This window comes from Sarcophilus harrisii, chromosome 3, assembly GCF_902635505.1.
Source record: "Sarcophilus harrisii chromosome 3, mSarHar1.11, whole genome shotgun sequence".
Taxonomy (NCBI): Eukaryota; Metazoa; Chordata; class Mammalia; order Dasyuromorphia; family Dasyuridae; genus Sarcophilus; species Sarcophilus harrisii.
In genome coordinates, this window is record NC_045428.1 from 532,702,647 (window position 1) to 532,720,572 (window position 17,926).

The following is a 17,926-nucleotide window of genomic DNA, read 5'->3' on the forward strand; positions in this document are numbered from 1 at the left end:
CTAGATCCTTGGAAAACAGTATTCTATTACCTCTTCATTCACTTACAACAGAAAAGTGAATAATAGGTTTCTCTCTCTTCCTCTCTCTTTTTCTGAAGTTCATATTGGTATCTAACTTTAATCCATCCTGCTACATGTCTGTGCATACCTGTTCCCAAATATGTAGGTTTCTGAGAGACAAGAAATTTGAATTTGAGGAGAGAGGTGATCTAAACCTCCAATGAGAACCTGAGTTCTGAAAAGTGCGTACCCTAGGGATGTGACCTTTTTGGTCTGGGGGCAACTCTTAAAGTTGATGGGCAACCAAGGGCACCAAGCATCCCACGCCGGAGCCGATGAGACTGTATACCATAGACAAGGGGATGGATGGCAGGGGATGCAAGAAGGCCAAGAGAGACGAAGCTTCCAGGAAGTGAGCCAGGGAATAGGGCTGAAACAAAAAGTGGTCCATAAAATACCAAGAGGGCACAGAGGTGGGCAGTGAATGTTCTCAGGGCTTTGTGCTGCCAAGGAGGAGATACCCTCTTCACCACTTCCCAGAGAACCAGACAATAAAAGATAGTAATGAGGACTATATCCATACTGACTGTAGTGAGCAGAGACACAGCTAGGTATGTCCAGCCCCGTCCTCCACAGGAAAGCTGCAGCACTTCTGTTGGGAAGCAGAAAGGAAGGGAGAGATTACAAGTACTGCAAGAGGATATTAGCAAAGGAGTGGGCAGCAGTGGGATGGTGGCCCGGAGGATGAAAGCCAGACTGGTCCAGGCAAGGCGGCTGGGGGTAAAAAATGCCAAATAGTAGAGAGGATGACACACAGCTAACCAACGGTCCAAGGCCATAGCCAGCAGCACAGAGGACTGCCCAGTGGAGATGGTATAAAGGCAGCACATCTGGAGGATGCAAACATCCCTAGAGATAGTAGGGACTGGGAACCACAGAGCATCCAAGATGGTAGGCAGCATAGAAAGGGCCAGACCCAGGTCTGTAGTGGCCAACAGTGCCAGAAGTGAGAACTGAGGTTGGTGCAGGTAGGTGTTGGCACAGATGGTGAGAAGGAGCAGACCATTTCCCAGAAGGGTGGTGCTATAGGTCAAACCAAGGATGCTGAGGAGTCCTGGGGCCCCTGGCCCTGGGAAGCTGGGCAGAAGGAAGGTCAGCACATCAGAGTGAGTATGGTTGTGGGGAGACATGGCATATAGGCAGGGCCTGGTCTTTGTCCCTTTGAATAGAAAGCAAATCAGGAGTACTTAAAAATAACAATTATAGATAATTCCTAGGATCTAAAATTGACACGGTTTTTAGAGATTATTTAGTATAATCCCTTCATATTATATACAAGAAAATGGAGGCATAGCAATCTTAAGATCCTAGATTTAGAGGAGGAAAGAACCTAAGAGGCCATGTTACCCAGCTTCTTTCTTTTAATGATAAGGAACTAAGGCTTGGAGAAGTTAAATGAGTTTTCCAAGGCCATACAGGTACCAACCAGTGTTTAGGATGGAACCTATGTCCTGCAAAGTCATCCCTATGGCTCTTTCCATTATGCCTCATGCTTCTATAGGCATGTAACTTATCCAAAGTGCTTTTCCATTTGGTCTATCAGTATTAGAGATCAAAACATCTTTTGTCATATCCCAATATGGTCCCTGAGGAGTCCAGGATGGTTAAATAATGGTGAAAAAACACTCACATTTACTATAAAATAGAAAAGCATGGAACTGTCATTTATGGAGAAAGAAAAGACTTAGGATCAAAGAAGATATAGAAAGAGCATTATAAAATATAAATTAGATAATTTTCATTATATAAAACTTTTTAAAAATTGTATAAATAAAACCAATGCAACCAAAATTATTAGGAAGAAAAAAACTTGGGGAAGAAATTGCAAAAATTATCTTTAATAAAGGTCTCATTTATCATATATAGAGAGAACTGAGTCAAATTGTTAAAAAAAACAAACAAAACAGGTTATTCCTCAATTGATAAATGGTCAAAGAAATGAACAGATTTTTTCAAACAAATAATTAAAGTCTATAGTCAAAGATATCTATACTCATATAAAAATGCTCTAAATCACTACTAATCAGAGAAATGCAAGTTAAAACAACTCTGACGTACCACTTATCAGCATGATTAATATTACAAAAAAGGAAAATATTGAATGTTGGAGGGAATGTGGAAAACTGGAACATTAATGTACTGTTGGGGGAATTGTGAACTATCCAATCATTCTGGAAAGTAATTTGGAGCTATACCGAAAAGGCTACAAGATTGGGCACACCCCTTAATCCTCTTCTAGGTTTATATTCCAAAGATGTCAAAAAAAATTCAAGAAGACATATTTATACAAAATAAATTATAGATGTTCTTTTTATTGTGGCTAAGAAATGGAATTCAAAGGGATGCCCATCAATGACTAAACAATCTGTGGTATATTATTGTAATAGAATATTATTACACTGTAAGAAATGATAAGCAGGATGATTTCAGAAAAACCTGGAGAAACTTATATGAACTGATTGCATAGTGAATTGAACAGAACCAGGAGAATATTGGACATAATAACAGCAACATTGTTCAATGAAGAATTGGGAATGACATAGTTATTCTCAGCAATACAATAGATTAATAATGAAGCATAATATCTATCTCCAGAAAAAGAATTGATATTATTGAATATAGAGTAAAGCATGTGGATTTTCACTTTCCTTTTATGTTTTACTTGAGTCTTATATATGACTAAAATGAAAATATTTTATATACTTTCACATGTATTACCTATATATCTTGTTGCTTTACCATCCAGAGGGGAGAGAAGAAGGAGGGAAGGGGTAATAGAATTTGGAATTTAAAATTTAAGTAAAAATGCTAAAAAGGAAGGAAGGAAGGAAGGAAGGAAGGAAGGAAAGAAAAGCACTCACATTGTACTTGTGAAATAAGTCTAAATAAAACTAAAATAATTTTGTGAGTGTTAATAGAGATATGATTAGTCACTGATTGTGAAAGGATTAATCTCCTGATGTCCTAATTCCCAACTATAAAAGTTATAGTAAAGGTCTCTTACTTCCTCAAACCTAATTCTCCACTCTCTCCACTTTTATAGTGGAACTAAGTAGTTTCATTTTGATGGAGTTGAGACAAATGTACTGAAAAAAGGATACATTGACTTAGGGGTGAGATTGGTAATAATTTCATCTTGGAAAAACATTTTGGAGTTTGTTTATCACATGAACACTCAGCTTTTTTTGCCTATATACATGTACGATTCCACATTATGATTTGCTTCTAGGCTTTCTTTCTTTCTCTTAGGAACACAAGGGAAAGAGAATTGGATACAGGAAGAGATTTTAAATGAGAAGGGTGGGGTATGGGAAAAGAGCCAATAAAGATTATATTGAAGAATGGTCTAATAAAGATATTATAGGAGAAAACAGTTTAAAAAATCAACATTCTATAAAGTAGAACTTAGAATTTCTGACAAAGAGCATTGTAAAAGGAAGTACATTATTAAAAAGGAGTGTTCCAAGCAACTACACAATATATGTATGTGTATATATATATATAAAATCATTGCAAAAATAAAATAAAATGAACATTCTAGGGGAGACGGTGCTAAAGAGGAACATTCTAAGAAAGATCTTTCTAAAGAAGCACATTAAAAACAATAGATGCTTTAAATTCACTTAACTACTCTTTGCCTCAGTTCCTTATTTATAAAATGAGCTGGAAAAGGAAATGGCAAATCAATGTCTTTATTAAAACTACTCCAGATGAAGTCACATAAAGCCATACATGACTGAAAAATAACTGAACAACTACTTTTATTTCTTACATCTAGAGACAAAGCAAGACTTGTTCCTTTCCCATAAATAACATATCAAATAATTGAGAAAAGTTATCATGCCACCGTTATCTTCATTTCCCTAATCCAAACATCACTAGATTCTTCAGCTAATTCTGTACATCATAGTTTCTAATCCATTTCTATCTGGATGAACATTCTCTAGACTAAGGATTCTTAAGTTTATACTATGTGTCATGGAACCTTTTGGCAAAAAATTTATATGTATATATGAAAAATATTAAAGTTCCAATTTCACAGATCCCCTGAAATCTATCCACAGATCCCTTCAAGGCCCATGGATTCTAGCTTAAGAACCCTTGCTGTAAATGTTCTTTCTCTGAACAAAGTCTTTCCTAAAATGATGCACTCGGGACTAAGCCTGATACTCTAAAAATGATCTGACCATGCAGAACATAGTAGGACAATAACTTCCTTTGTCGTGGAAATTAAAACTCAATGAAATTAAAGTTAAATTAAATTAAAACACCTATGGTGCTGTTAGATTGTTTAGCTGCCATTTCAAACTATAAACAGATCCTGAGTCCAATCATTTTTCAATCATGTTCAACTCTTCACAACCCCATTTGGGGTTTTCTTGGCAAAGATACTAAAATGTTTTGCCAACTCCTTCTCCAGCTAATTTTACAGATAACGAAACTGAGGAAAAGACAGTTAAGTCACACCCAGGATCATACTGCTAGTAAGTGTTGAAGGCCAGGTTTGAACTCGAGAAGATGAGTTTTTCTGATGCTATGTCTGGCCTTCTATTTACTATGCCTTCTAGCTATTTGATCCTAAAGTTTCCACTCATTAAAATCCTGATATATTTCCCCCCCCCCCCAAATAGCAGTGGACCCACAAACCACTCCTCTTACATCTTGTAATCATTAAGTTGATTTTTGGAACTTGGGTAGATAATGTTACATGTATTCCTATAAAATTTCATCTTATTATATCTAGCCCCTTAATTTATCTTGCTAAGGTCTTTCTTGAATCTTGATATTAGCAATTAACATTACACATTCCTTCCAACTTTTTTTGCAAGTTTTGTAGGTTTGAGATATGTGCCAACAGATATAAAAAAATGTACTCTATACACATAAATGTTATATACATATATAAATACAAATTTTATATACATATATAACACAAATGATATATATACATATATACATACATGTACACATAAATGTTATATGCATATACATATATGTGTATATACTGTCACTCAAGTCACTGATAAAAATGTTGAATAGCATAGAACATATACATTGCACATTCCATTAAAAATCTCCCTCAAAGTTGATATCAACTCATTTACACAACTACTATTGATATTAGATTATTCTTTTCATTCTCAAATATATTTAAAAAGATTATTCTCTTGCTAACATTTTTATCTTATCCTCCAGAGTAGGAGGAAAATTTGTCAAATAATTTTCTGAAATTCAAGTGGACAGTGTGTTATCTTTTTATATTAATCTTGGTTTTAAAAAAGCTTAATCTTTAATGACAAAGTATTAAAATTATAGTAGGTTTTATTGATCCCAAGTTTGATTTCAAAATGTTCATAAGCAATCTCTTTAAATAATGTATTCTATAATAAGCCTGGAACCCATTTAAATTGAATTATCTATAGTTTATTGATCCCCTTCCCTTTCTTGAAATATAGATATATTTTGCTTGTCTCAGATCTTTTCCCACCTCTTCTTTTCTCTGTAATTTAAAAATAATCCCTGACAATGGCCTAGCTTTACACATTGGTGATTCATTCCACTACACTGGGATGTAGTTGATTTACATCTGATTACTTGAATTCTTTGAAAGTATATGTTACCTCTTTTATTATTATCTTTCTTATCTTAGTTTGTAATCATTTATTAAACATTTTTGATTTATTCTTCCCAGTTCAAAAATAATTATTCTTGACAGATAAAACAGAAGTTCAATAATTTGAGTTCTTTTTTGGCCGTTATTTTCATCCCATCTATGCTAAGCAGTAATTTTACTTTACTCTGAAATCTCTTGCTTTGTTGTCCTTAATTTTCATTTCTGTCTCTGGTTTATTGTGAGGTTAAACTGCCTTGATGCTATTTATCACAGAACAGATCACTCCTTTGTATTCATTCTCTTTCTTGAGTTTGTTTTAATCTCCTATACATATCTTTTGAAGAGCTAAATTTATTGAAGATATCCATGTGCATTTGCCTCAATCTTTTTTCAATCAGATCTTTTTTTGCAACATTAAAATTTCATTCTTGAACATTATTTGTTATCTTTAGCTCAATTTTTCCTTGTAGACATTTAGGTTATATAATCCAACCTCTGTTCTAAATTCACTTACAGCCATATTTCTTATATGATTAATGACAGTTATAAGTGGAGTAATTTACATTCCTATGGCATATTAAGGTTTACTTTGTTAACCTTACAATAACCTAGGTAAGTGGGCAGATAGATTCCTTTGGAATCTTTGTTTTTTTGTGAATACATTATCCTACAACCTTCTCAATATTCTTTCTTCCTCAGCTGAAACTGAAAGCTAGCCCTTCTGATAGATACCATTTCTTTTGGAATAGCTTAATTTATATAATACCATATGGTTTGTGAAACACTTGACAAGCTATTTCATGCAGCTCTAATAGCTTTATTAGAGTTACAAATGAGGAAACAAAGCAGAGAAAGTTTAAATGACTTGTCTGGGATCATGAAGCTAGTAAATGACTGGGACAAGAGTCAATCTCAGGTCTTCCCAAATGCAAGTTTAACACTATCCACTGAGCCACCTAGCCTTACAATGCTCTATATTTGTATGCATTTATTTTTATATTAATCAGGCTAGGAGATTAATGGGCATTCTCTTTGCACCCCAGTAATGCTTCTGGATCAGCCTTTCCTGTTTATATCCATGTAATGACTACTCTGTGTGCCATGCTGTCCCAATTCATGTCATCAATAGACTTCAAGAACTGTCCTCTAACCTTTCCACTGATCTAATAACCTAACAGTCAAGTCTTGATATTAAATTAGAGAACTCTGATATACCATCTTAAAATCTGACTACATAATTCTCAATTGATCACCCTTGCCACCTCCCACAGTCCACAGGGACCTTACCTAGAGCCCAGAGCTAAGTGTAGATCACTTGGTCACCAGGAAAATAAAATGGCATGGACTCACCACTCATATGGACTGACTGCAGGTCAAAGGATATTTGTAGTGTCTCTCTTTTAGGCCCTCTCTCAGGACCACTGAACTCTACTGGACTAATTTGATGCCTTGGGAATCATTATATAAAATAAGCCCCAAGAGACTCAGTTGAAACAAACTGACAAATTCTTCCATTTTTAGGTTGTTGGATTCATTCCAAATCATTTTCTTTTTCATTGTTTTTATTAGAGTTTCATATTAGTGCCATAAGCCTTTGAAGATCAAGGTTATTAATCTCATTTTATGGCTAAAGAATGAACTAATTTCTTATAAGATTGATTGATTTGCCCAAAGTCACAGAAGGGCAGCTAGGTGGTAGATGGATAAAGTTCTGGGCTTGGAGATAGGAAGACCTGAGTTCAAGTACAGCCTCAGACTCATTAGCTGTGTGATCCTGGGCAAGTCACTTAAACCTATTGCTCCAGTTTCCTCATTTGAAAAATGAATTGAAGAAGGAAATGACAAACTACTTCAGTATTCTTGCCAAGAAAACTCACAAAGATCTCAACGTGAGTGATACAACTAAACAACAACAACAATAAACAACAAGTCACAAAGGAAATCAATGAATGAAGTAAAAGCAAAACCTTTTGATTCCTAGACAATCTTTCATTTTCTTGATTATATAAAACTTTTATGTTCTAAATCCAAACACAGACCTTTTTCATTTCCTCTTTCTCCCTAATTCTATCTGTATAGCCTTTACTAAATATTGTTAATATTCTCTCAAGAAAATCTTCCATTTCTTCCTTTCCCTAGACTATTCTCATTGTCTTCTAAGGCAAGCCTGACTTAAGGATTTACTTTTTAAATCCATCCTCTACTTAGCTAATTTTCCTAAAGTCTGGAGCACAGCTCTGACAATGTAATTCTCTTGCTCAACAGACTCTACTGGCCTTTTGTTACCTTTACAATCAATGTCAAATTCTTCTAATTTGAATTTAAAGAATGAAAATCTGACTCCAACCTGCTTTTCCTGATTTTTCATTTTCAATTAATAAGCTTGTATTAAGGGTCTAATAAATAGAAGGGTTTGGATTAAGCACTTTTGCTCCAAAGAAAGAGAAAAGCCAGAACTTTCTCTAATGAATTTACAATATAACTGGCAACAACAAGCAGTTCCTTTAACACTCCCGTATAGCCGAGTGAGTGCTTCACGCAAAATATCATTTGTTTTATCTCCATGCTTTTGCATGAAAGTTCCCTGCCGTGTCATGTACTCTTTTATTTCTACCTCTTAGAATACTTAATTTTCTCCAAAGATCAGCTCAAATGCTATATCCTATATGAATCCATGTCTATAGTTGACACAATGATTTCTCTAACACACCCATCTTGATCATGTCAACTTCCCTAAAGCTCAGTAAATTCCATTGACTTACTATTACCTCTGGTATCAAATAAAGCCCCTCCACTTGGCATTTAAAACTCTACATCCTTCCTTTCTTTTAAGTACTGTTATATATTAATTCCCTTCCTTATAATCTACTGTCCAGACATACTGACCCTATCTGCTGTTTCTCACCCCAAATGCTCTCAATTCTTTCCATGCTTTTGTATTATTTCCCATTCCTGGAATTTTCTCCCTTCCCTTCTCTGCCTATTCGAATCTATGGCTTTCTTCAAAAATCACTTTAACTTCTCTAAAAATGTTTTCCCAATACCATTAGCTTCTAGACTCTTGCCCTCTAATGTAGCATGTATCTATTTTACACGAGTTTCATATGTATGTATATATATGTATATATATATATACATATATATGTATATATATATATATATATATATATATATATATATATATAAATGCCATTTCCCTCACTGATCTATAACTTTACTGGGGGCAGGAAGTGTTTATTTTTCTCTTTGTATCTTAGAACTTGTCATCATGCCTGACACAAAACATTGAATAAATGCTGAATGATTGATTTTATATACTTGATTATACTTACATGTTTATATCCTGTGTATATTATTCTCTTCCACAGAACATAAGCAATTTAAAGATGATTACTGTATCAAAAATGAAAGACAATTGAGGAGGCTAGCATAAGAAAATGTAAAAATCCTGGTAGAAATAATAAAATCATTGTTCAAGATATTTCAGGGGCATGACACATTTAAGGAAAAAGTTGGCAATTCATCACAGAATGTACTAAGAGAATGATGGACTTAATCTTTGTACATCTAGCAAAGTTCTTGGGAAAACTGGAAGTGTTTAATAAATATTCATTAAATTATTGACTGATACCTAAACCTTTGAGTCTTTTCTGAGATAGTATTTATGAAGGACATGAAAAATAAAAGGATAGTCTTTGTTCCTTGAGTGTATTAATATTTACTTTAATGACTCTTTTATAAAAGCAACTACTTTTGCCTCAGTCATATGATCAATAATATCCTTGGTGGAAGAAAAGGGAACTAGTAGTGATCTTTCTTGACTTTATTTATTTATCTATTGATCTATTCATTTATTTATTTGTTTGCTTATTTATTTATTTTTATTTGTTGCTTTACACTGTTCTCTTTGTTTCTTTCCACAATTTTGGTGAAAAAGTATTTCCTCTCAAGTAAGAATTTTTCTGACTCAAGAACAAACTTCAAGACATAGGCCAGAATCCTCCAAAATGCCTGATGTCCATAGGTTTAATCTTTTATTTGAATTAAAACTGATGAATGTTTTAGATAGTTCTTTATTTTCATCTTTGAAGACTAGCATATAAGACATAAAAAAGCTTTTTCATCAATACCTTCCAAATAAGTAAATGTGATGTTTTCTCTAGCTAAAAGACAGGTAGGTAGATAATAGTAGATAATCCATCCATCAATCAATCAACTTTTATTAAGTACCTTCTATGTGTCTAGCTCTGAGAGACTGGAGAAGGAAGGCTTACCATCAAGTGATTACAATCATTCAGGGATAAGATGATTAAAGACCAGAGTGTTGACATTATCAGAGGAAAAAAGAGAAAAAGTATTTGAGAAATGCTGATAAAATGAAATCCTTAAGTCTTAGTAAGAGTTGCTATTGTGGATGAGAGATAATGAGGAATCCATGATAACCTGACAAACTCGAAAGACTGGGAGTATAGACATGGAATTGTCATCAGGAACTCCTGAGTTCAAATCTGTCCTCAGACTTGTACCAGTTTTGTAATTTTGAACAAGTTATTTATCCTTTGGCTCAATGTCTTCAACTATAAGGGGGGTTAATAATGTCCCTGTTTGTTGTGAGGATTAAATGAAATAAAATTTATAAAGTGTTTAGCATAGTTCCTGGTACATAATATATTTTAATAAAAGTTTATTCTTTCTGCCCATATGATCAGTCTAAAAAAACCCTAAAATTTTGGGTCCAAAGAAGTTGGGGGCATTGCACTTTCTCCTTCTTCACTATAGCATGCATCCATTTTGCACCTGTACTACACTTTAGATTAGATTTAATCTTAAGGATGCCTGTTCGTAGAGAAAAGAAATTAGACTCCTTTTCTCATACTTTTTGTCTAATTGTATCATATTCCCAGAACACTTGAGAAAAATAATTAAAGAATAGGTTTTGATTTTTTTCTAGGATCCTACCAAATGCTGGAATGTAAAGATTCTTGAAGTATAATTTAAACCAGGTATAGGACAGTTACCAATTTTCTTTACATGAAAAGATATATTTAATACAAAAAGTTTTCACTAGTGCTTATTGACAAAAGGCTTAAAGTACAAATCCATTGTTTATAACTTATAACTATTATTATGCTTTGCTGAAAGTTAAAACATTGAAACATAAGCCATTTGTTAGGACTGCTGAAAAAGCATTTTTAATTTTCATTTTGGCCCTGTACTATCTAAACAACTTCCTCTGACTCTATATATTCTGGTAAAGTAAGTCAAGGCTGGAGCTCATCCCTTTATCAAAGGTCTTGCTAAATCGCAGCTCAGTTCTAAGCAAGACCACCAGAATTTCCTAAACTTTATCTGGCAGAAAAAAATAAAAATAAAGTACATACAGAAAATAAACCAAATTGAGAAAGGGGAGTATGGAGAAGTAAAAAGTGGACAAATTCACCAATTCTGAAAAGCAACAAGGCAGGCAAAGTCAGGGAAATTCTGTCCTGGCAGATCTCTTAAGTGGAACAATAATTCTGATAAAGTTCCTCCAGCTATGTGTGATTATATTCAATTAGGGATAGTAATGTTTTTCACTTGTAACTGCTTCACTGCTAGTCTCTTCAGAGTTCAAAGACTTTCTGGATCCCTTCATTGTAGATAGCCATCCATGATGCTGAATTATCTCCTTCCTTCTGGGAAGAACTGCCTTCATGCTAAGAGACTATAGAAGCAAACATGAAGAATAAGGGAAACTCTGCAGTGAAATATAAAGAATGACTGATGATTCCATTTGTACTGGTTATTAAGTAATAACTATGTATTAACAAAGTGTAGATCACTTTTTCTATTAGAAAAAAAAAGGTAAAAAGGACTGCTTCTCTAGCTTTCATGTTTTCAGGAGAATAAAATAACCCTGGAAAGAATAACAAATAACACTCACATAGTACTTTAAGCCTTCTAAAACATTTTTTTTTTCACAATAGAATTGTAAAGAACTCAGATATCATTCTCCACATTTTACATATAAGGAAACTGAAGCTTCAAGAATTTAAATTATTTTTGTCTTTGATTGCACTAGAAGTGAATGTCTAAGGCTGGATTTTAATTAGGTCATCCTGATATTAAATCCAGGATTTTATCTATTTTGTTATGTGAACTTTCAAATCTTACAAAAAAGGAGAAGAGTTACAAAGAGAAAATGAAGATGAAAATGTATCTGAAAAGTTTGAGAAGAATCTCATAACAGAGAAGTAAAGAAGGAGGATAATTGAATATCTGAAGTTATACACAATTATGAGTCTTTTTTCCAGACTGGACTATATCTTCTGAATAGGAAACATTTTCTTTTGCTCCAATGGCTGATGTTGCAGCCCTATAAATGATTCCAGAAGTAAATCCAGTAGTAGTCAAAGATAAGAAAGAGATTTGTGTAGAAAGTATTGCAACTCCCTGATGACATGAACAAAGGCAGGTAATTTTTTTTAACCTGATATAGACAATATAGGAGAATACTATCTTTTTTCAGAGGAGTGATCTAGATTGTATGTACAAGGGATGTTTAGTTTTGAGATGAATGAGAGGAAAAAAGTAATTTCAAATAATTGAATGACTTTCAAAAGTATAATGGCTTATTGCTTGGTTTTATAAGGAAGAATTATGAGCAGTAACAGAAAGTTGCAGAGAAAAATAATTATACTCAATATAAATAAAAATGTTCATAACAATTAGAGCTATACAAAATTGGAACAAGGTATTTAGAGATATAGTGGATTCCTTCATTGAAGCTCACCAAAGCTAAATGACTAGCTGATAGGAAGATTATATAGAAGATTCTTGTTTGGGTATGAGTTGAACTAAACTACAATTCATAACACATTTGATATGATAGAAATTATAAAATTATGTTTTTAAAAACATACAAAAACATATAAACCTATAGATCACTACAATATTCTGGTGATTCCTATTGGAATAAAAATGACCACAAAAAGGAACTCAGGAAGTGTTGTTAGTGATTATGAAGTATGGACAAGAGATATAAAGTAACTTCATTGTTGTAGTTTTTGCTGCTGTTGTTCAATTTTAGTCATATTTGATTCTTCTTGACCAAATTTGGGGATTTCTCATCAAAGATAGTGGAATAATTGGTCATTTTCTTCTCCAGCTCATTTTATAGATGAGGAACCAAGGCAAACAAAGTTAAGCGACTTGATCAGGCTCACACAGTTAGGAGTTGTCTGAGGTTAGATGTGAATACAAGATTTTGAGTCTTTCTGATTTTAGTCATAGCACTCTGCACATTGTGTCATCTAGTCACATTGCCTTCATTACTCCTGTCTATTGAAACCCATGATTTAATAAGAAAAAGACAAATATGAATAGTGTATGAATTCTTTATTGCTAATATCAATAAATTTTAATAGAATTTTTTTGTATCCTATTTTACTGAAGCTATTCATTTTCTCAGGTTTTGTACATATTACATAGGATTTCCTAAGTAAATCATTAATTATGCCATCAGTGATAGAGCTAATTTTATCTCCATTTTGCCTTTGTTTCTGCCTTTATTTTTCTTGTCTTATTTCCATTTCCATATTTTCTGAAACTATGATAAAAAAACCACAGAAAAGGGAACATCCTTTCTTTATTGTATTTATGTATAAAGTTTTAGTATTTTCCATTGTATATAATGTTGAATTTGGGCTTATTTAAAAATAGTATCTAGGAAATCTTTTATGCCTAGGCTTCATAGCTGTTTTTTAAGCAAAAATATTGTACTTTGTCAAAAATTCTTTACAACTACTTTTGCTTCCAAATTGTTATAAAAAAACTTCATGGAAAATATTTTATCAGAACTAGTCAGCCACAAAATGAAAGTGAGGGATGACTGTTTCATAGTCTAGTTATTTAATTGTTATGCCCAAAATGTTAAAAGATTTAATTATAAGACCTATAGTGTGTTGAGCAATGTACTTGGGATGGTGAGATTCTATTGAAGAGACTGCACAAAATTTTGAGACATGATAATGAATGAATTGATAAATTGAAAAAAATAATAATCAGTTATATAAAAAATTTTAAAGGATACACATTTTAAAACAAATTCTTTGGTGCTTTGAACTGATGAGTATATAAGAGTAAGAAAAATTTTATAAGCCTTTATAAACAGTTCAAATAGATAATTATGGTTTATTTTATCAAAAATGAAATAATTGAAAAATTTCTAAATAAAAATGTGATTAAACAATGTGTCACAAAATGAATTACAGTAAATATTATCATCATAATGAGTTGCAATATTACTTGTATTTTAGTTTTGGTAACAACAAAAGGCAATTAAAAATAAGTCAAAGAATTAAAATTATTTATTTCCTCTATATTGAATATGATAATTGTATTTTATAATTAGATAGTATTTTGAGGTGAAAAGTTCTCTCACTTTCATGTTCATTTGATCTTCCCAAGAATCCTGTGCCACTGGAACATCTCCAGCTGATATAGGTCATAATTGGAATTGAACATTCAAAAGATTAAATAAATTGTTTAAGATTGCCTTGTTAGTGGTGATGAAAGACTTGTAGCTTGATTCTATAATCCTCTGTCAACTATTTTTGGAAAGTACCAATTTGCTTAATTTGCCATTGCTTTAAACAATTTTTTCATCATCTATAATAATCCCTCTTTTTTATTATTCTTATGTACTAAATGTATGAGGCACTGCTTTGAATATCATATACCTTTAGGCGTCTTATGGGATACCAATCCAAGATAGGTACGTTCATATAAATATATTCAGGCAACACATTCAGATTTCAGAAGTCCCACATCAGATTCAACCATGATTGAACACTGAAAGATTCCCATCACTCATAATTCACGGCATCTTAAGTGTGAAAGGTGGAATGTGAGACTGAGCAAAGTAACTGAACTGATAAAACTCTTCTTAATAAATGGTAATCCTTACTGGTCACTTAGAACCAAATAAATTACATTATCACATATTTATAAACTTTATATTGATCTAAAGCACATCATGAACATGACTTCATTCAACACTAGTAAGAGCCTTGTAAGAAAAAAAGTGATCATATGAAGAACTAGTCCTTTATTTTGGGGGGAGGGAGGAGGACAAGACTGGTATGATCCATATGTCTTATTAACTCTATGTTACTGATGATGAAAAATAAAGTAAATGGAATTTAGGTGGTTTACCTAAAGTTACATATCTTTAAAAAGTGCCAGATTCAAGATTTAAAGTTATGTGTTCTGCATTGCCTACTGAACCATAGTTTGTATCTTCTTCATGATAATGGGAGCACTCTGTTCAATGCTGGAATCTTTACCTAACATTCGAATGATGTATTTGACTCTCCTCACACTGAGATCGTAGACTTATCGAGTTCAACTCAATGAAGTTCCTTGAAGATGGAGATTATGAGATTATAAAGAAGGGAAAGGGACCTGTATGTGCACGAATGTTTGTGGCAGCCCTTTTTGTAGTGGCTAGAAACTGGAAACTGAATGGATGTCCATCAGTTGGAGAATGGCTGAATAAATTGTGGTATATGAAAATTATGGAATATTACTGTTCTGTAAGAAATGACCAACAGGATGATTTCAGAAAGGCCTGGAGAGACTTACACGAACTGATGCTGAGTGAAATGAGCAGGACCAGGAGATCATTATATACTTCAACAACAATACTAGATGATGACCAGTTCTGATGGATCAGGCCATCCTCAGCAACGAGATCAACCAAATCATTTCTAATGGAGCAGTACTGAACTGAACCAGCTATGCCCAGAAAAATAACTCTGGGAGATGACTAAAAACCATTACATTAAATTCCCAATCCCTATATTTATGCACACATGCATTTTTGATTTCCTTCACAAGCTAATTGTACAATAATTCAGAGTCTGATTCTTTTTGTACAGCAAAATAATGTTTTGGTCATGTATACTTATTGTGTATCTAAGTTATATTTTAATATATTTAACATCTACTGGTCATCCTGCCATTTAGGGGAGGGGGTGGGGGGGGTAAGAGGTGAAAAATTGGAACAAGAGGTTTGGCAATTGTTAATGCTGTAAAGTTACCCATGTATATATCCTGTAAATAAAAGGCTATTAAATAAAAAAAAAAACTTAAAAATTTAAAAAAACTTAAAAAGAAAAAAAAAAGAAGATGGAGATTATGGCTCACCTCTCAAATTTGTAACTCCTTCCTTCCTTTCTCCTTCTCTTTTACACTGCTCTTAAAAGCTTTACAAAGAGTGACATGATACTGATGGTTCATTCCTCCTTCACCCATTAGATTTCTGCAATGTTATGAGTATTTGGGGATGAATCAGCTTTGGCCCTTTCTCCTTAGCAACTTAAACATTGCTTCCCGAATGTGCTTGGACTTGACACTGTAGATGATGGGGTTGAGCACAGGGGGCACAACTAAGTAGACATAGGCAACAAAAGCATGCACAATGGGGGGTGCGTTCCTACCAAAGCGGTGAATAATAGATACTCCAACACCAGGAATATAGAAGACCAGAACAGCTAGAATATGGGAGACACAGGTATTAAGAGCCCGGATTCGTTCTTGAGGAGATGCTAATCCCATCACTGTGTGTAATATCAGGCCATAGGATAGAGCAATTAGCAAAGAATCCAAAAATCCTGTAGACAGAACGACATAAAGCCCATAAAGTATGTTGACAGTGATGTCAGCACAGGCCCTCTTCATCATGTCAGCATGAAAGCAGAATGAGTGGGAAAGTTGGATTTTTTCAGGGCAGAAATTCAGTCTCTTCAGCAGGAAAGGCACAGGGAAGAGAGAAACAGAGGCACGGGTCACAATAGCCATTCCAATCCTGCCAATGACACTGTTGGTAAGGACAGAGGCATAACGTAATGGGTTTGAGATGGCCACAAAGCGATCAAAGGACATGGCCAGAAGCACTGAAGATTCTACAACAGAGAAGGAATGGAGGAAGAACATCTGGATCAAGCAGGCATCAAAGGCTATCCGGCGATAATCAAACCAGAGCACAGCCAAGGTGGTGGGAAGTGTGCACAGAGTGAGTCCCAAGTCAGTGAGAGACAACATGGAAAGGAAGTAATACATGGGCTGGTGCAGACTGGGAGTCCTTCTCACGGCTAGCAGGATCAGGCAATTGCCTGTAAGAGCCAGAGTATACATAGAACAAAAGGGGATAGAGAGCCATCCATGCACAGCCTCCAGTCCCGGAATGCCAATCAGCAGGAAAGCAGATGGTTGGAAAAAAGATCTGTTGTCATGGAAGTAGGGAAATGACATCATTGAAAGAAGGAAGGAGTCTTTCAAAAGATGACACTACCTCAGAATGCACACACAGATTCAGACAGTAGACAGACAATATCTACAAATTTTCATTGTGAATGCAGAAGGAACTGTAGACATTTTCCTCATGTCCCAAGATGCTGAACCTTAGGTTTTAGGAAATAGTTTTACCATCCTGGTGAACAGCCATACTGTACTATATTGTTGGAGTTATTATGTGGAAGTCTTTGATAGCTATCCTAGGATAGAAAATTTAAAAAAAAAAAAAAACAAAAACCTTGGATTAGCTCAAAACTGCCTGGTGAGCTTGCCAGAACCAGAGTATTTTGCCAGTTATATGGAACAGCACCTGTAGACCTAATCTCAGAAATGCAGGAGCAGCTTTCTAAAAGAACTGAGACTCAGATTTGGACCTTTCAGCAAAAAGATATTTGAAGCTCTGAGATAAGAGAAGCAAAAATAAGCACAATTTTCCATTTGTAATGTTTAGTTGGCCTTGCTGTGAGAAACCAAATGTGGATATAGAGTTCAACAAATTTCTAGAGCAAGGCCTGGAATAAATATTAAAGTAATTCAATTGAGTTACGTTACCTTTTCCTCATTCTAAGCCTACCCTATCCTGTGTTTTCATGGATCTTCTTGATAATGGTATGCCATAGAACAAAGACTTATGGAATCACTAAAATAGGTAATTTTATTCACCTGTCAACATCATATCTACAATATTATTCACATCTGTTTCCTTCTTTTCCTATGACCATCACATTACTTCAGGCTCTCATAAACTTTTGTTTGGACTGATATATAGTTCCTCCACCATCAGAATGCTAAGCTAGAAGCTTTTAAATTGGACTCCCTAGGAGTCCAAAATTTCCTGGACAGATTTGCTGAATATATTTGAATTTAAATGAGAAAAAATAAACATTTTTTCAATTACTCACTGAAATTTGTATT

The 17,926-nt window shown here is 34.0% G+C and overlaps 2 protein-coding genes across 2 annotated transcripts; both read right to left on the minus strand.

Moving 5' to 3' along the window:
• Positions 1–251: 251 nt before the first annotated feature.
• On the minus strand, positions 252–1,190 carry LOC100920199 (olfactory receptor 51L1-like). The gene has a single exon (XM_003764745.1). It carries the CDS (start codon positions 1,188–1,190, stop codon positions 252–254), a length of 939 nt encoding a protein of 312 aa, XP_003764793.1.
• A 14,705-nt stretch (positions 1,191–15,895) lies between these two features.
• LOC100920459 (olfactory receptor 51I2-like) lies at positions 15,896–16,969 on the minus strand. The gene has a single exon (XM_031957255.1). It carries the CDS (start codon positions 16,967–16,969, stop codon positions 16,007–16,009), a length of 963 nt encoding a protein of 320 aa, XP_031813115.1. The 3' UTR covers positions 15,896–16,006.
• Positions 16,970–17,926: the final 957 nt, after the last annotated feature.

What these genes read in the sequence shown, in the direction of transcription:
- LOC100920199 (XM_003764745.1), bottom strand. Translation starts at nt 1,190, where the DNA reads ATGTCTCCCCACAACCATACTCACTCTGATGTGCTGACCTTCCTTCTG.
- LOC100920459 (XM_031957255.1), bottom strand. Translation starts at nt 16,969, where the DNA reads ATGTCATTTCCCTACTTCCATGACAACAGATCTTTTTTCCAACCATCT.